General features: G+C 44.9%; 2 protein-coding genes across 2 annotated transcripts in view; one reads left to right on the forward strand and one right to left on the reverse strand.

Annotated features, from left to right (window-relative positions):
- LOC119172742 (uncharacterized) overlaps positions 1 to 20571 on the forward strand; it is a 176298-nt gene that overhangs the window by 2740 nt on the left and 152987 nt on the right. The gene's annotated exons all lie outside the window — the stretch shown is intronic.
- LOC119172746 (phosphatidylinositol 4-phosphate 5-kinase type-1 sktl) lies at positions 1172 to 19126 on the reverse strand. The gene is made up of 8 exons (XM_075891940.1): positions 18972 to 19126; positions 14669 to 14968; positions 13886 to 14011; positions 11963 to 12047; positions 11450 to 11660; positions 10250 to 10382; positions 2560 to 2647; positions 1172 to 1747 (listed from the first exon to the last, which is right to left on the reverse strand). Exons 1-8 carry the CDS (start codon positions 19122 to 19124, stop codon positions 1620 to 1622), a joined length of 1224 nt encoding a protein of 407 aa, XP_075748055.1. The 5' UTR covers positions 19125 to 19126; the 3' UTR covers positions 1172 to 1619.

Raw genomic sequence — 20571 nt, forward strand, 5'->3', positions numbered from 1 at the left:
CGCTTAAAGAAAGTCCGATCACGCGCGCGCGCTTGCGGCGGCCTTCCTCGGTGGCCAGGGCCCAAACGGAACTCGTGATGCCCAAATCAGCCCGTTGCCGTCAATTTGGGTGTATGGTGCGGCCATTTTGAGTATACCTGACATCGTCTGTCGAAAGCAGAAGGAACGAGTTCTAGCGGGGGTGACGGTTCTAGCTGACTGTCAGAATTTTGTAAATTCCAGCCCGCGTGCTGCCCTGTGTTTCGCTCGTGTGTTCTCGGGAGCCTTGGCTATTGATCAGCAGCGTGGGCCTCCTTAGCGATTGCTAAGACGACTATGACGGCAAGATCACTTACGCGTTGGCTTGATTTCCTTTGAGATTGTTATCTTCCGTGTGTGTTATGCATTGATTAAACATATCAGTCAGACCTTGTAAGCTTGTTGAAGTTGAGATTGTTTGTTTTGCCATCCTGTATGGTTACAAAAAATACATATGAGAGGGGGGGGGGGGGATCGTAGAATACAAGCTGTCCTTCACGAAAAGCTTGAAGAGTCTGCAACCCTTTTAACATACAGTTGAAATTCGAATGATTTCGTTAAATCGGGAATTTTGTAAAATAAGAAAAAACACGTTTTTCGGGTTATTTGTAACCCAAATCTGTAACGTATAGAAACAACAGGAAGTTTCAATGGCACTTTATTTGCCACTAACGCACTCCTACGCGTGTAAAAAGTATACGCTAGGGCAAGCCGGACAAGGCATGGAGTCTCCCATATGCGACCGATACAGACTCGAGGTAAACGGTCACGGGTATCTATCACAATTAGCTGTTGATCCCGAAAGGTGCATGGAGAACGAACAGGGCGGTTGCGCGAGCAGAAATCCCCCTCTGTGAGAAATTCCCAAGTCCTAGGCGAAAAAAAAAAGGTCGCCAAAAGTCAACGTGCACATACTTGGACATTCGCACAACACGTACATCGTCTTAGTCTCAACGAAATCAACCAGATGCATAATACTGCGAGATACTGCATAGAAACAGCTCACATCCGTTCGTTTTATTTTTTCGGGACAGGTCGCGAGGATTTAAAATCGTACCGAATCACAGTTTCAGTGTGCATATTGATGTTGTTTTTTTTTCAATAGCTCGAATGTGGTGCTGGTATTGACCATTTCTCGGAAGTGTCTAGTACCGTAATTTAGAGTTTTTCTTTATATCTATGTCTTAGCTTTATATCTAATTTTCCGCTGATGATTATCACTAAGACGACGATAACGACGTTTATCGCATGTTTTAATTTTCTTGATTCATATGCATTATCGACGTTACCGGAGGGTCACATTCTCATGAGTGACTAAATACTTTTGACCTGACAAGCATATTTTTATTTCATTGTGATCGAGTTCAGTAATATATAGAGGGTGGTTCTATATTCGCGCATGATCTGTTTTCGAGTAAATGCGGCATACAGGAATAAAATTGCAGTTCGTGTAGTGCACTGATGCGACTATACTTCGAAAAATAAAAATAAAAAAGATACGTTCAAACGAACACACACAAAAAGCGCAACACCCAAAACAGCGTGGCGCCACTCGTTCGTCGTCACGTCCACACATTCGCTGGATAAATTCTCGTCGACTGTCACAGTGACGACATGGCGCTGACCTGACTCTTGATTCTCGACGTCCGCTGTCGTGCCTTCGTAATTTGACTAGGTGTTTCTGGAACTTCGTACGTTATCGCGGGTAGATCTTTCACTGTGGCGGGCGCTGCAAATAGATGAAATTCGCTCAGTGATTGTCACAACTGACCCGACCGCGCGAAGCGATTGTACACTGAAATCTCATTGTAACAAAGTACTATCTTACATGAAAATAAGTTAGTTATATCCAAAAATTTGTTATAAATGTTTATTCCTAACACTATATGACTAGACTATTTTTCGTTTACTTCATTATAACCGATAATTCATTATATCTGGATTTGTTAGATCCAGGTACGAGTGTCTATGGAGGAGCTACGATAACAGGTTGGTAGTTAGATACGCAACCTCGAATTTATGTAGGTCCACCGATGTCTTCGCCACACATACGTACCGAACTTGTGTATGCAAAAGGCCTTAACAATCTCGCGCGCGGTTGTTTTTGAGCTTCGACTACACTTTCGTTTCTTGTCTGTGTTTTATCTCAAATTCCCACCCGCAATGCAATAACAACTCGCCCAACGCTAGGTTCATCTAAGTTGTTTAACTTGTTTCAAAGACTAACACACACACACGCACACGCGCACGCACACACACGCACACACACATACGCACACACACATACGCACACACACACACACACATATGCACACACACGCGGAGTAATTAAATATACAAGACACAACGCGTAGTAACGATTTTTCGAGCAGTCTTTATGAGACTCGGTATTTCAAAAATAATTGGGCAAGGTTAGGTTAATTAGCCATCAGCTGTGATAATTCTCGTAGTAGCTTCGTACAACAGAGAGGATGGTGAACGAGAGAGTGCAGGGGAGACATATATAACTGCGTCAGGGTCGATGCCACTTTGTGTACTTACGAGAGGTGATCTTCTTGAATACCTTCTTAGCCAAGAACTCCTGAAACCGCTCTGCATAAAAGCTGGGCCTCTGCACCGATATGGTGTCCTGCGCACAAGCATAGAAGGAAACCATGGAGCAAACTCAAATGCTTAAAGAGGCCACGACATCCAATTTTTGATAATAGTTCGTGCGTTATGCAGGTCAATGCTTGTGCACTGCACAGAAATGCTGGCGACATTTCAGCGCGTTTGGTTCAGCACTTAATTCATAACTAAACATATTTATAAACACGCGACACGAGCCGCCTGGCAGTCGGGCAACAGTGACGCAATCGCAATCGTGACGTAACAAGAAGCTCACTGTATTCTGGCGAACGATATTGTTCTGTGGTCAGGCACGCGTGAATGCGAGATATATGAGCTTCCCTCAATTCGGTACTCGAATGGAACGATTTAGTTGCAGCGGCTGAAATTTGGTGAAACACAACGGCTCCGCCTCGTGCAACACATGACGTCACGGGTGCCATGACAGAATAACGGTCACTGTCATTGGGTGCGGTTTATTATCGGCGTCTTCTATAGGGCTCGTTTTGTCCTGAAATATCCTATTACAGTTCACTATACACATACGTGGGTGGTCTCGAAAATTCTCGACCTCAATAAGAATCGCGGAAACTAAAACTTGCAGCACTGATGTGCACGTTCATACAAGTCTCTGAAAGCCTCGGATGAAACGCCATCAGGTGCCGACTAGCAGGTTGGCGTTGACAGTCGATTACTGTGGGTGTAGTGAGAAGCCGCGTAAGGTATGGAGAAGCTGGAATACCGTGCGGTGATGAAGTTCTTTATAAAAGAAGGTTCGTCTCCGAATGAAATTCACCAAATGTTTGTTAAAGTTTACAAGCAAGATTCATCTTCATGCACAATCGAGAAATGGGTTTTGAAGATGACCAGCGCGAAAGGCGTCCGAAAAGTGCAAGAACTACTGAATTGATTGGCCGAGTGCACGATATGGTTTTGACAGACAGGAGATTGTAGTTGCTTGAAATTACCGAGGTTGTTGGCATCTGAGTGGAATGTGCAAGTCACATTTTGCACAACGAACGATACACGTGAAGAAGCTGTGTGTGAAATAGATGCCGCACATCCTTATTTCTGAGTAAAAACACAACCGCATGACGATGTCACAGCATGATTTGGAGCTGTATAACAAAAATCCAGCGGAATGATTGCTCAAATTTATAAGAATGGATGAAACTTAGATTCACCATTACATAATAGAATCGAAAGAACAATAAAAGCAGTGGACTGAAGCCGGGTCCTCTGCACCAAAAAAGCCAGGTCAGTTCCCTACGTAGGAAAAGTGATGACTCTGTTTTTTGGGATGCTAAAGGCATTGTGCTTGTGGATTATCTTGAAAAAGGTATAATAATAGCTGGGTAGTATTACATCTGACATTTTAATTCAAGTGGATCAGAAAAATATTGAGAAAAAAAACAGGTTTGCACAAGAAGGAAATCATATTTCGTCAAGACAATGCACCCGTGCACAAACGGTATCTTGCAGTGGCTAAATTGAACGATTTGAAGTATGAATTGTTTGAGCATCCACCCTATTCTCCTGACTTGGCCCCGCCGGACTACCACCTGTTCCCAAAACTCGAAATCTTTCTTCGTAGGCAACGTTTTTCATCAAATGAAGAAATGATTGCTGCTGTGTCTGAGTGCTTTTCAGAACTTCCTCAAAGTCATTTTAAGGACGTAATCCTGCAGCTCTGGAACATCGATGGACCAAGTGTGTGTTCAGTTGAGAGCAGGCTATACTGAAAAATAAAAATAAATTTGAAGGCCCAAAATGCTTTTTTCTACACCAGGCCGAGAACGTTTCAGACCACCCTTAATTGTATGCATAAGAGACCCTCGGCATCTAGTTTTCGTTGAAAACCACAAATTGTTCGGCGGCCCTGTGATGGCCAACCTGTTCACTTGCTAAACTCTCCGCCTCCGCCATGCTCCGAAAGCGGCGCCAAACCAACATCCGGTCCAGGTGGCGCTATACTGCGGCAACAAGTAGGGTTACTGTATAGGTAGGTAGCCTATACAGTAACTCTAGCAACAAGTAGAGTTTATGTATATTGTCGTGGTAGAACGCGAATAAAACACATTTATAAAGCCGGTCGTGATCGAGAGAGTCGTCTATACGCGGTAGTGGATATACGTCTTTCTTGGTCACCTGATTTAGCTTCCGGTAATCCACACAGAAGCGCAGGCTGCCGTCCTTTTTCTTAACGAGGACTACAGGCGACGCCCAGGGGCTCTGTGAAGGCTGAATGACGTCATCTTCAAGCATTCTGTCTACCTGCTGTTGTATCGCTTCACGTTCTTTTGGAGCCACGCGATAAGGGTTCTGGTGAATAGGTCTCGCCGTTTCCTCGGTAATTATTCGATGCCTGGTAAGAGGCGTGCGGCCAACTCTTGATGTTGTCGAAAAGCAGTCTTGAAATTTGGCCAGTACCTCAAGGAGTCTGCGTCGGTCGTCTTTTGGCAAAGTAATGCTAAAGTCCAGAACAGGCGCTGAATCAGGATTTGGCGACTCGTCGACTACCGCCAAGCAGCCTTCGGCATCTATGACATCGTCGAAGTAAGCGACAGCCGTGCCTTTAGGAAGATGCCGGCGCTCAGCACTAAAATTGGTCAGCAGCAAGTCCGTGCGTCCAGCAGCAACTCTGACGATACCTCGTGCGACAGAAATACCGTGGGTGAAGAGCAGCGAGCTTATTCGGTCCGCAACTCCTTCGGCGTCAAACTGAGCAGCGGCGGCCACAGAAACAAGCGTGCATGACCTCGGAGGGAGAACCACATCGTCATCAGTAAGACGCAGTTGGTTTGGTCGCGCCTCTGGGGAATTGGGTAAGCTCGAACTGTTGCAAAACGTAATCAAGCTCTCTGGTATGTTGATGACGGCACCATATTCCCGTAAAAAGTCCATGCCGAGAATTACGTCTCTGCAGCATGCGGCGATAACGACGAACGACGCAGTGAAAGAAAAACCTCCGATGTCAATTCTTGCTGTACATCTTCCCGAGGGCATCAATAACTGGCCTCCTGCTGTTCTTATATGAGGGCCCGTCCACGGCGTCTTCACTTTTCTGAGGCTGTCGGCGAGGTCCTGACTGATAATGGAGAAGTCGGCACCAGTGTCGACTAAAGCTGTCACTTTCTGGCCGTCGAGAAGAACACTAAGGTCAGCAGTCACAATTTCATCGTTTTCACGGCTTATCGGCTGTATGGCGTCGTGCTGTGGGGGCTTCTTGTCGTTATCTTTATGGCCTGCAACCTTGCCCCCGGAGGTCGCCGCTCTCAGTTTCACCGGCGCGGGCTAGGTGACCTTCTTGTATTAAGGTTCGCATAGGTGCGGTGGTGCGACAAAGGCGAACGCGCGGGGGACGGAGAGCGGGACTGATGTCTCGGACCAGGAGGGTGAGCAGGCATTGCCTTCTCTGCAGTGGTAGAGCCGCCCTCAAAGTGATAACGGGCTCCATAGAAAGAGGTGTCGTGACGGCGCGGAGTGTATTCGTCGTTGGCACGTCGACCGTCAAACCAAGATCGTTGAGGACGGAATGAATCACCTCGATGCCAGCAATGACGGGCAATATGTCCTGCACCTCCGCAGTGAAAGCATAGTGGACGCCTGTCCACGGTGCGCCATGCATCTGTTTTCCGGGTCGGTGGACGCGTCGATGCTCATGGGGTGGCTGTGGATGGCTGGATGTATGGCTGTAGCGTAGGTGGTTGATGCAGTGTCTGCTCTTGCGGTGGATACGAAGGGGCCATCGGCACCTGGTGGTACAGCGTCGGCATAGCGGGTGGTGGACGTCGGAGAGCGGCAGCGTAGCTCATAGGACGCTGCTGAGCATCAGGACTAGCCGTAGACAACGCTTGGTGGATTTAATCGCGTACGACTTCAGCGATCGATGCGATGGGATTTTCAGCAACAGGATTCCGCAACTTCTGCAGTTCCTCGCGAACTATCACCCTAATCAAGTCTCGCAAGCAGCTCTGACTCTCAGACGTCATGGCGATAGCATTTATTGGGACATTGCAGTACATGCGGTCATATTGCCTGCAGCGTTGATGAAGGGCCCGCTCGATAGCCGTAGCCTCCTTAATGAAGTCAACCACGGTAGTCGGAGGGTTGCGCAGTAGCCCAGCAAAAAGCTGCTCCTTGACACCGCGCATGAGGTAACTCAACTTTTTATCTTCCGTCATGTGCGGGTTAGCTCGTTGAAAGAGACGAGTCATGTCCTCGGCAAACATTGCAACGGTTTCGTTGGGTTTTTGAACCCGTAGCTCCAATAACTGCTGCGCACGGTCCCTTCTATCGATATTGGCGAAGGTATCGACGAACTTCTCTCGAAATTCGGGCCAAGCTGACAGATTGCCTTCTCTATTCTCATACCAAGTACGAGCACCGTCGTCAAGGTAGAAATAGGCGCGTGAAAGCTTTTCCTGTTCCGACCAATGATTTACCTTGGCAACACGCTCATAGTGGTCAAGCCAGTCGTGAACGTCTTCATGGGCACCGCCACTAAAACGATCGGGAACGAGGGGTTGAAAGAGGGTCACCTGAGATGTGTGCGTCGGAAAGCTGCCTTGGGGCACCTGTTGCGAGCTTGCGTTGGCCATTGGTTGAGCTGTGCGGTGCCTAGCAGGTTCCGGCGAGTGAGTCAGCTCTGGCGCGAGGCCTCGCAGCCGTCGACTGGAGCGATGCACCGGTGTTTCTACAGGTGACAATGCGTTTGGACTCGATGAGCGGCTCTCAACGGGCGTGTGGAGCATCAGACAGGGTTGCGGCCCAGCGCCTCCACCAGTGTCGCGGTACAACGCGAATAAAACACAGATACACCTTGGGACGACGAAAGCAGCGTGTCCTCAACAGCTCAGTCACAAGATCGTCTTTTTCAGCCTCGAGAGAAGCTAGAGGCCCACTACCTCGTGCCCACTAAATGCCCCATCATCGTTATCATCTACATGTAGACACGCGTCAATATGCTACCTGAGGTAGTATATACAGAAGGTCACTCTACAAGCTCAGAGGGTCACTCTAGGTCGGACGACGAAGCACGAGCGAACGTCGCACATGCAGCTGCATGCTGTACGCGCTAATATTGCTTGAAAACGCAAGGGCAAGGATGACTAGATTTTTTTTCTCTTTAGGTAATAGTGAAGGTTTAATACATTATCAAGAATATCTGAAAGCGCGTTAGAAGGTGCTCCACGATGCGCGAACTGTAGCAGGCACCCAGTGCTCGGACGACGCTGAGGTTCTCGTCAAGTTCAGAGCGACAGGCATTAATGTTGCTCGTTGTTTATGTCCATTTATCATTGTCAAAGCGAGAAGCTTTCACGAGATTTTTTTTAGCTATTGGGGAAAAAAGAATTAACGTCGGAGCCGTGCGAGTTGTGCAGTGGTTGCTGCTCACATCATTCGCATTGCCCATTATAATTAGTGTTACGTGCTTTAGAAACGTCATGAGGGCCAGGTAACATCGCTCAACATTGTCATTAAGATCGGCAATGCAGCGCAGCGCATTCTCAGAAATCAACCCTTGCATGCGCGTGTCTAAGTTATGCATGTGTTGTGACACTCTTCGATAGCGATCAAACACAAGGACCGAAGTTTTTCGATTGATATGTGGGGTTTACCGTCCCAAAACCAACATATGATTATGAGAGACGCCGTAGTGGAGGGCTTCGGAAATTTCGACCACATGGGGTTCTTTAACGTGCACCCAAATCTGAGTACACGGGCCCACAACATTTCCGCCTCCATCGGAAATGCAGCCGCCAGAGCCGGGATTTGATCCCGCGACCTGCGGGTCAGCAGCCGAGTACATTAGCCACTAGACCACCACGGCGGGGCTTAGCTATTCCTAGCTCACACGAGAGGAAACACTGAAAAAATTTCACCTAACACTCGGCCTATTCCCTGCATTGGGTATGAGCCATGAGAGAAGTGCAGGCGCCCGTTAGTAGCGTAGCAAGTTTTCAGTTATTACATAATTTCAGTCATAATAAGCTATTATTTTCTGTTATTACCATTTCTCTATGCAATTATACGAAGTGTCAGTTCAACACTTTCCTTCCCTCACAACAACAGTATTCATAAATAAACAAAAAACAACCTAGGGAAATATTTAGTTTTTCCTGTGAATTTACCACAACTGACAAATTGCTTGAAAATCCCTAGTGAGTTCAGTAAAATTCGAGGTAGTTTCCTTGCAGCTTTTCCTACGTAATAATAAAATTTGCTGCGGGAATGTGTTAAATACAAAACTAGTTAAATTTCGAATGCTTGAAACTTTGTTAGTTTGTAAGAGCTAGTAATTAGAACTGATTTGTTGCATGGTCCCAGCAATGCCACGTCTATCTAAATACACGCAATAGTTACAATGGAGAAATGTCACTTTCAGGCATAACGCAAATCAAGCCATGGTTTTTTTTTGCATTTCACACCATCGGAACGTTATATTCGTACCATGAAAAAGCACGATTTGGTTTTATCTCATAGATGATAGTTCACTGAATTATGAACTGTGCCTCAGCGTTTACAGAATGACTCTACGACATAACGTGCTACTGTGTAGCCTCATTAGTCAGTTTCGTCTCAAGGGGCGTAGCAGTGAATGCGATAGCAACAAATCGGAATGTTATACGAAGTAAAGCCAGCAGTGGACTTATTAAGCTTGAGACCCGGAGTAATTAAACAAAGACGCTCGCTTAAGAAAATGCGGCCGCTGCTGCGTGCGAATCCACTTTCATGCTGCTCGTGGCTTCAACGCAAACATTGCGATGAGACTGAGAACTTAACACGCGAGAAGGTATGACTCCTCGTCTGCACCCATATGGCGCACGCGACTGCAGCGACCACTCCCGGCTGTTCGAAGTGTATACTTTTTCGGCCGAAGCCACGCATCCCCCCACCCTCACTCCGGTAGCTCTTCATGCGCCTTTCACACGACGGAGATGGCCGGCTGTTTCCTCTCTGCTTCAGTTGTGTTCATCGACATTGATTGCGAGCTGTCATTCGCACAGAAAATATTATTTTAAGTGTGAATACACTTCATAAGCGACCCCAAACCATCCACCGCCGTCGGCGGCGTCCGCAGTCTTTTCTCTATCTTTAAAAGAAAGAGGACTTGGCGGGCCGCGGCGCGACGCTCTACCGAATAAGCCACGGACGCGACGCTGATAGTCCCCATCCCCCTTCGCTCGCTCCTCCGCTCTCCTCGCTCGCTGCAGCTGCGCGCGCACCCCTCTCTCTCGCGCGACGGCCTTCTCTCTCAGTCTCCCGTCGAGAGTGGGTCGTGCGATGGATGTCCCGGAGGTAACGCTACCATCTGGATATAAGGTGCGTTACTGACACCGATATCAGCGTCGCCAACGGATTTTAACTTTACTCCCCCTCATAGCATCACCCCGTGCATTCGCACTTAACCATGTTCACCCTCGGGGAAATGCTTGGGAGTTTTTGTTTGGTCTCCTCGAAAATTGCACCAATTGGAGATATCCTCGCGTCATAAGACGCTTTCTAGGATGCATCCTGCAATTTCTATTCGAGGAAAACCAAGAATGTCCACACCTGGTGAGTAAAATTACTAGCGCGGCAGCGAGAAGGTCCACACCTGCTTGCGCAATACCATTCTCACCTTGTCGTGAAACATGGACTTGCAGGTGTGTTCGAGCTTCTTCACGAGTCTGTAGCTCTGGAGAATATCAATGACTCCAATGAACAAGAGTAGTCGCTCTCCTCTGGAATTCTTCGCTGGAATGCCGCCGGTTCTGCATACAGAAAAGGAAATGTTTGGCCGACACGGAAACGTTAGCGTTATTCTGACAAGTTGGGATGGTTACGGGCTGAAATTCCCTCCCGAATAACCTCGTATACAGCAAAAATAGCCTCGCACAGTAAAATAAGTGACCGTGGGAAACGGATATGGAACGATGGCCTATACATACAGAATAATTCGTTGTGCACTGTTCTAAAGATGAGTGCATGTCCCCCCGCCCCTCGCCTCACTTTTGAGAATTTTCATTTGCGAAAAAACTCACCGACATGACAAAGTATTAAAGAAAAGAACAACATTCATTCATATTGTCCAAGTCTGCTCTGCGGCACACACCTTTATAAGGCGCGTACTTGAGTAATGAAAGTTTACTTTTACATGAAGCGACAAAATGCGGAGGCAAATTTTATTGCAAATTGTGTAGAATACGAGGAGCGACGTTATCATCATCAGGGAATTATATCACAGTTAGCAGTTAAGAGGAGGTCGATGGGTGGGTTTCGCCATGGGGATGGCGGGCGTCTTGTTTTTTTTTTTTTCTCCGTAACAAGTTTGTTACAGAAAGTACTTCCGAGCGTGCACTCGTGTTTAGGTCACAACTTTTGCAAGAACTATGCTGTTCGCCGATTTTGTTTGTTTACGCTTACTTAACTCTTTCTGAACAAGCATCCTAAACAAGAGCACACACTATGCCGCTGTATACGGTTTACGTGGCGACTTAGTCTGGCAGAAGGTGGCTTTGCAGTCACAACCAAAATATTTTTTGTGCGTTGTATTTCATAATTTTCGGGGCGATGCGTTCACGCTTACCAGTACATTTCCTACGCTCTCGGAAGCTTGGCCTATCATTTGAAGCAAAAACGATAAGTGAAAAATTCTATACCAGTGCCCTGTTTAACAACTTTAAAACATAAGCCCAATGGGGATATGCTGTTTGAAATGTTGTAAAATCGTAAAGAGAATGCGAATGCTTAATTCCCAAGAAAAAGTAAATAATTTGACTATAGGTGCGATCGAGTACATGCACAAAGCACAAATCGAAACAAAAAACACCGAACTTACGGAACGTCCTCGTCATGATCAATGGGCTCTACGTCAGCCTGGATTGATTCCATGGCAGTGGAGAAGTTCGCCAGCCGCTGTCGGTTCGTCACCCTGTTCTGTGTCATCGTGGATCCTGCGTGCCACAGTGAATAAAGGTCAACCACCACGTGCTCTTTTGCTTTGTACGTGCTGGAACTCAAGACCGAAAGACGAGATGGTACATGCACATCTTAGAAACTGGGGACAACAGGCACAAGAGGGACAGGGTGGGGGACACCAGCGCTAACCATAAATTGAAAGCTTTAGTTAACAAGATCGAACATACATGTTCAACCAGAGCACGCTACTCCGTACGGTGAGACAGTGCACAATGGTGCACCCATAGGAATGGTATGCGTGTGCAGCGGGTGACGTGCTCTGGTTGGGTATATATGTTACACTTTGTTCAATAAAGCTTTCATATGATAGTAAGCGCTGAGATTTTTAACCTGTGTTATAGGGAAGGCTGTAAATATAAGAGAAAGGCTTCACCTGGCGGCTTAGAACTGGATTCGTCGTCCGTGCCTGCTGGAGGAGTGAATTTCACTTCGTCCTTTGCACTCTGAGACAGCCGCTCCTGCGTGCAAAGCGTGCACGGTTATACCACACTACTACTGTAGACTCAAGGGTCCCCCAATTTTGAACAGTGATACCGCTATTGTTTTGAACAAGTAACTACGCAGTTTCTCGTTAAGGCATAAAATGTTCAGCATAGAGCTCCACAGGATCCCACGGAATGAGGGAGTGCGCCCAAAAAGCCTGACAATGCCTCTCAGTCTTTGGCGCCCGTAAGAGAAAAAAAAAACAAAATCTGGCGGAAACCGACCAAGGTGAAAAATATTTGCCCACGTTTCGGCTTTTACGCCCTCTTCGCAAGAGAAAACCTCACTTGTACGAACAGCATGACTTACTTCAAGTAAAACGCGGTGTTCCACTTCGATATTTTATTGCTGTTGCATATAGACACTGTATCCGAGAAGAATGCGACCAAACGAAAGGCCTTTATTCGGGTAATACTTGTGCGTATAAAGAGACACCGTGGCTGACACGCATGTGCAGTTGCGCTCGATACAGATACAGACACGTACCACGGCATAAAAGCACTTTCATATATCTCCATTGACGTGTCGCAGTTGGACGCACCTTCGTATTAGTGCAAATTTCTTTTGAACGTGGTATAGGTTTACACTTATAGTGTACCATTCGAACATTTTTTTTAGGTTTTTAGGGTTTCGTTGTTTAAAATGACATTGCACATATATACGAGCTTCTATCATACACTGCTTGAAAAGTTATACTGACAACTAAAGAAAGCCTCCCCCCCCCCGCCCCCACTACCTCACCTTTTTGCACATACCGTCCAAATCAAGCACTCTTGCGGTATTGAAATTATACCTTAGTGTTGCTTATAGGACATTTTCATCAGCAACCAAAATAAAACTCACACTGTCCCTTAATAATTTGCATTCTCAGTCAATATGTATATATATTCTTTGAAAAGATGAAATTGGAGAGCTTGGTGACATCATGGCGGCACTCTTTCTCATCACCGGCTACTCTTTCTCGCTTAGCAGACGAAATGTGTAGTAAGAAAAATAATAAATATGCAATACAGTAGAACACACGGTGTGAATATACAGCACAGCCGGAGATCGTATGACAGTTCATACGCGTTTAATAGGTTCATATGTGCACAAGTGTTGTGTATCACAAGTTGAAATAGAAAGTCTGTTCACATTTATAGACGTAGTCGATTTGACTAATGCCTCCCCCTTTCACCTCGTCACGAAAACATTCTCCAGCAAACGTGGGTTTGCGTTGCTTCGGGGATTGCAGACATTGGAAGCTTTCTGTACCTCGCATGGCCTCCGGGATCGACCCACATTTGATTATTTCAAGCTAGGATGTCATGCAGCGTCACGTGAATGTGACGTCACAATGACGACATGGTGAGATATAAGTGATCCATGACGTCATGGTGTCGTGGTGGAATGACGTTATCGCACGATGAACATTTTTATGCGTCTCCAATCGCGTTGACACTGACGGTCACTTTTTCGCGTTTGATGAGGCATGTAAAACTTTAGCCTCAAAACAGTTTTGCTTGTTACAACGCATGCACCAGGGCAAATCGCAACGCTTAGTAATAAGCCATATTAACTCCGCAAACGCCGTGAATGACTCGGAGAGCAAAAGCGAGTAAAGACGAAGCGGAAGTTCTATGTAATGCCTCATTTCCAATACCTTGACTTGTGATGTTGCCAACGGTTTTTTGCAGGAAATGCTATGGAATCGCGTGGGAGTCATTCCCTGGCAAGTTATCTAAAAGAAATAAGTGTTTTATTAAGTTATTATGGCATATTTGCACATGCTTGCGCAGAGCTGACTCAAACGCGAAAAAAAAATGACTGTAACCTCCACATTCAGGAACTCTGTTCCACGAACACTGAAAAAACTCACTACTTGTTCCTTTGCCGCCTGGTCGATGTTGTGTATGCCTATGAGGAGGCTGTAGTCCATTATTCTGAAGCTCTCCAATACCTGCAAATAATAAATGAGAACAAAACGTGCCCGCGTATTACTGGAAAGTTCCTGCAAGTAACGTCTACGGCTAAAGAAATGGATTGTATCTATACTATTTAACAACAAAATATATGTTTGAGCGAATAATTTCGGGAGGAGCGAAGTGGCGGAAGCTTGTGTTCAGTCCATGCACATATGACACAAGCCCGTGCAATGAGTTCTCGAAACTAAATATATTATTAGCAGTATTTCTGGAGCTCATAAACAGTTTCTGGCCTACGTAAAAGTGTATTGATTTCTGCAGTGCTACGAATTCAGAGCAAAGTATGAAAGCAAGAAATTATGAAAGTAAGTGAAATGCCTTTAGCGAACGCCCGTGAGTTACGTGACCAATTCGCTTGACTATATTTCACGCGAACATGAAGATGGAGTTTATCAAGCCGCAATCTTTCCGAGTCTCCACGCTGTAAACTCGCCTGCTCAAGGTTTGATTGCACCTGCTCAAAAGCTCTGTGTACTGTAATCACACTGATTATAGCGGAGGCGTAAATATTAAAGGCTTGTCTCCAAGCTCGTGCTTGGGCACCACAATAACTATAATAATGTCATCATGATGACGTCACCACAATGTCACGATGACGTCATGAAAGAGAGATCGCAGTATAGTATTCATGCCTGGCAGTCTCTCTGGATGGTCTTCATGAGGGCATTGTAGGTGTCCGTCTCCAGCAGGATGCCGTCCGGATGCTGTTCGAGAAAGTCGAGGTCCTTGAAGGTCGGGAAGCGCTTGCTCCGCTCGTGCTTGCTCGCCTTGCGCTTGAAGGTGGATCCCTTCAGGTCGAACTTCTGGTGCATGGGCACCACCGAAGGCAGCAGGTTGTTCATCACCACGACGCGAACGCTTTTGCCGCCGCACTGGTAGCAGTAGAGGCCGTAGAACTTGGGCAGCAGCGTTCGTGGATTGTGGTTCAGGTTCTGGAAAACGCCCCCTTTTTAAAATCTGACCTGCCATAGTTTTCTTAATCTTCGCGTGCAGCATCGCGTAAAGCTCCGCGCGAAACACGAGTTATGAGTGGTACAGGAACGGCGTAGCTCTGCAATTCGAAAAGTAATCTTCCACTTGTGGTTTGTGCACTGCGTGAAAAACGAAAAGAACAAAAAAAAAGTATGTGTGTAAATCAAGTGATGTCTCTCTGTCACCGTTCGTCGTTCTATAGGGCTGTGTGGTTTTATAACAGTGGCAGATGTACACTGGGGCGACAAATAAAGCCACAATGTGATTCCATGAAGCGCACTTGTGCATCATTGTGTCAGCTCGGGATTTCAGATTTCAGTGGGCACCAATGAACAAAGTTACCAAGTTACTGAGGTTTCATTCACGTCGAAGTATGTCCTGCTTTTGTAAAGTTATTTCAATAGGAGTAGTGAAACACGCACTGCTGAGCGAGTTGATAACTCATATTTACCGTTAAGAACAGTAGCGAAGGTTCAACAAGTGTCAATTTAACATTGCATAAATACCACCAGTATATATATATATATATATATAATGAACGGTATACAGCTACCACTCTTGATCTATAGTACTTAAAACCGTGCCTGATTTTGTTTCTAACCTCGTACATCTACCAGGTCTGAGCGATCATTCTTTAGTCACATTTAGTAAACCTGTCCGCAACTATAATTGTGCTAATTTCGAAGCAATTAACAACAATCTAGGCGAATTTCTTGACTTTTTTTAACGATTTCGATAATCGAACAGTGAAAAATAACTGTAACATGTTTAGTAAAAAAATTAGCGATCTCACGGAGAAATACATTTATGTTCACTCTATCTCTTCCAGCTGTAATGCTCCATGGTATACAAGTAACCTTAAACGCTTATCTAACAAGAAAAAACGCTTGTACCGATCAGACAAACTTTCTAATAATGATACGCGTTGGGTGGCTTACAAACTGGCTAATGATAACTATGTTGCGGCACTAAGGTCAGCCAAAGAGAAATTTTTTTTGTACCATATTACCCACTATGCTAGTTACTGACACTAAAAAGTTTTGGCGCACCATCAATCCTCGTGATAACAATATCGTTCATCTAACCGCCGCCGACGGTGCTGCAATTCCTTCGGGAGAGTGCGCTAGGAGTTTTAATGAAACCTTTGGGCGAATTTTTTTCTTTTACCGAAAACGTCTGCATGCCACCTCTCGAAACATTTAACTACATTGATATGTTTCCAATAATGGTTAAACCAAGCGGAATTGCTAAAGTAATTAAAACACTCAAAGTTTCTTCCGCCCACGGTTGTGACGACATCAGCCCTAAATTCTTGCGGAGCACTTGCGCCTATTCATCCATCATTTTAACAAAGATTTTTCAGCAATCACTTGACGACTGTTGTTTGCCTGCCGACTGGACGGTGGGGAAGGTGATTCCGATTCATAAATCAGGAAACAAAAACTCGCCGCTTAATTACCGACCCATTTCACTTACTAGCATCCCCTGTAAAATCCTCGAACATGTTCTTTTTTCACACCTTGTTAACTTTTTAGAATCAAATTCATTTTTTACGCGATCACAGCGTGGTTTTCGCAAAAGTTACTCATGTGAAACACAGTATCTTTCATACCATACTTGATCGATCATCATCTGCTGACAGCATTTATTTAGACTTTCAAAAGCATTTGACAAGGTGTGCCATAAACTACTACTACACAAGTTACGTCAGCTTAATATTGAACCAAAACTTCTTGCATGATTTGAGATTTTTCTAACTACTCGCTCGCAGTTCGTTTCGATTAACAACCAAAATTCTAATAATACCTTCGTTCAATCTGGTGTGCCACAAGGTTCTGTTCTCGGCCCTCTGCTTTTCCTAATATATATTAATGATTTAACTTCATGCGTTTCATCTAATATAAATTTATTTGCTGACGATTGCGTAGTGTTCCGAAAAATAATCTGTGACGATGACCTTATCACCCTCCAAACTGACCTGAATTCTATAACGTCTTGGTGCTTACAGTGGCGCATGAAACTCAATGTTAGCAAGTGTGAATTTATGCGTGTATTCAGAAAAAATAACCCATTACCTGTTTACTACCTTGATAGCATCACCATAGACTCTGTTTCTTTTTATAAATATCTCGGTGTTAACTTTAATAGCAACCTCACCTGGAACGTTCACATTGAACATATTATTAACAATGCAAACTGCATGCTGGGTTACCTGAGGCGTAATTTTTCTAAGACACCATCCTCTCTTAAACTACTTTTGTACAAAATACTTATTCGTTCTAAATTAGAATACGCCCCGTGTATTTGGGATCATTATTGTAACAATCTCATAAACTCACTTGAAATGGTACAAAACAATTCTGCCCGTTTCATCCTAACTATAACCGAACCCACAACAACAATAAAATCTACCCATAACCTTCAATCTCGAGCAGTTCGATGTAAAATCTCCCGACTTTCGTTGTTCCACGAAATGTTTTATCACCAACATCTGCGTGATCGAACTCATTTTGCCTCCATTGTACGTTTCTTCTCGCCTTGATCAACATGCTCACAAAGTCGGTAATGCATCAACACGAACGGCCGCTCTTTCTCAATCATTTATTCCCCGTACGTCATTAGAATGGAAACGCCTTCCCTCTCCTACAGCAACCGTTGTAAATCACGCGCTTTTCAAAAATGCCATAGTCAACATTTTGTAATTCTTGCTTGTTGTGTACAGTTATGCTTGCTTGATGCGTTTCTTTTTTGTTTCGCCTAATTTTGTATAAGATGTTTGATATGTTTTTCTCTCGCTGATTTTTTTCGTTATTCTTATGAATAACGAATATATATATATATATATATATATATATATATATATATATATATATATATATATATATATATATATATATATATATATATATATATATATAATGTGTGTGTGTAGCTCATTCCTGCACACCTGGACTCTGCATGTTTATGAATGATATCACAAGTGCGGCGCGAAAGCAGCGCTGCTTCTCTACGTCAACTTTTCTTGCCTCTTTATTACCGTACAATGAACCAGGGATAGCTAGTAATACACAGAGCTATTTTAAGCACCGATTGTGATGTACTACTTGAACAACAGCACGCCGCGCACCGTGATCTAAACGACTCGTTCGAACAGTACCAACGCTTGTCACCCGGCGATGTGACGTGTCGGTCTTTGTGACTTTCAATAGCAATTTAAATAATGCGAGTCATATTAAAATCGCGATAAGAATGCTCAATTCTCACTGTAGTTCAGTCGTTTCACTTCCAACAGTGTCTTGCTATCCTGGATAGTTGTCAGTCCCTTTAGCACCCCGAGGTCGTGCACTTATAACCTACAGCGTCCGGAGGGCTCAACATTCGGGGGGGGGGGGATGCGAAAACTCACTGCAATTCCTTTTCCCTCGCCCTTTTGGTCAAGACCAAAAGAATACGTGCTCTGCAGTGGATAAAAAAATGTATATGAAGCGATGACATGCATTTCACAAAGGATATAGGCCCGAATCGGCGCATCCCTTTAGATTAACCCCCCCCCCCATCCCCTTCCCCTCACCGCCATCCATGCGCACTATATATGCTTCATGGCGAGACCTAGCGCGTGGAAAACCAAATACAGAGAAGATGACACAGGACAATTCTGTGTCCCGTTTGTCACCCGCTAAGCCTCGCCATGAACAGACCAGCTCGCCTCGCAAGCCACTTTAATTCAGTTCACGGCGTCGCGTCTGTGCTTCAAACAGCGCATCGGCCAGTATGTATAGGGCAGGTTTTTCCGAGTGAAAAGCCGCGGATAGTCTGTTTTTGTGATGTGAAATTAGTAAGTTATCGTGCAGACAAAATAGTCGACACACTCTACGCACAGCTCGCGTGTTTGCGATGGCCCACGAAAGGCCGTTCAAGAACTATTTCGTGCGAAGTTCTCGGGCTTCGCGTAAACGCACTCACCATATAGTAGCCTGCCAGCAGATTCTGTAGGAACTCGGCTTCCTTGTGCTGAACAGTTTTGATGATGAACTCGTCGTTGCTGGTGAGGTAAAACGCACTTCCGCTTGCGCCGGGGTTTGAGAGCTCCCTTAAGGGTTCGTGGCACAAAGCCATCTGAAAGCAGTCTCGAAATTAGTCCATGTAATTCAATTCGCTTTAAAGTTGAGTTTCAACATAACGTTTCACCGAAAATAACGAAGAAAATTAAATATACGTGGGTGGGGGGGCTATGGTTTATTTAAAGAATATATGGTCTCCCTGAAAAAAAAATGAAACATCATAATAATAGCTAGTGTACGCGAAAACGGATATCTGTTCGTTGAACAGTCCAACGTAGGCACTCTGACAGCGAAAACATCAAATAATTTCCAAGCCCAACTTAAACTGCACAATTCGAAAGCGCACAGATATGTTGACCGATGAATTAGCTTGATCAGCCCGTGGCCTCGGCTCGCCTCAGCTAGCGAGCCACTGTCCCGAAATTTAGTCTTTGGACAATCAAGTTGGTAGAAGCAAAGTGAGGGTAAGAGGTGCGCAGAGAGCTTTAAGAAAATGTCACCCAACGTTGCCATCTTAAACATCGCTTTACCCATGTCCCACATGTGGGTCATTTTTTGAAGGAGACTTGACGTCAGGTTTTGAAAGTCATATCGTTACCAACTTCCACAATTGTTGAAATCGCGATGCCGATCCTTGAATAAGAAGTTTTCACTCCACAGCGATGTTTCCATTCATAGTGACTGCGTGGCGTGTCTCACGAAAACGGAAATGTTTGAGACCGATCTCTTCCGTGCCTGTAGCTTGCCCAGAGAAAAGCGCAGTTATAATTGAAAGAGGCGAATTGAAACAGGCCATTGTTCGATACACAAAATAAAGAAACGTGGAAAATAAAAACTTTGAAAGCAAACTACTCTACAGGTAATTTATCCTACATAGTTCCTACGTTACTTAATATGTGAAAGCTGGCACATATTTCTTACACTGTACACAGACCCAATTGCGCGAGTTACACATGTTCAGTTTTTAATATTTCGCTGCAGTTGCTGTATTGTTGCTAGGTTTGCTGTTTTTCTTGTTTTCTAGAATTGGGGCTTTATTTGTTTTGTTGCTTGTTATTTGAGTTTGTACTGATGACTGTCTGCCACTAATGTCGTGTTAAAAGGTGGCTTTGGGTCCTTGTTAAGCTGCCTCTTTCGGAGAGCCGCTTTTACCTGCGAGCTGTCCTTCATCAAACGTATTGATGACACATTATTATTAATAATAATAATAATAATAATAATAATAATAATATTACTATTACTATTATTACTGCAGTCTGGTGTTGCGTTTAGGTAGAACGAAGACGGATTGAGAGCTAAAAGTTGTTTACTGTGAGATATACTATACTAAAATGTACAAAGAAAGAAAGGTGAACTATTTATGTAGAGTCCCTGTACCATGAACACTCGATAAAAAAAAGGGGGGGATGGGGGGGGGGATGGTTTTTGCGTTACACCGAAACACATGGGTACGGGTGGGAACGCTGGGTTGACAGTTTCGTCCGCGTTGGCGCTACAGTAGA

This window comes from Rhipicephalus microplus, chromosome 4, assembly GCF_043290135.1.
Source record: "Rhipicephalus microplus isolate Deutch F79 chromosome 4, USDA_Rmic, whole genome shotgun sequence".
NCBI lineage: Eukaryota > Metazoa > Arthropoda > Arachnida > Ixodida > Ixodidae > Rhipicephalus > Rhipicephalus microplus.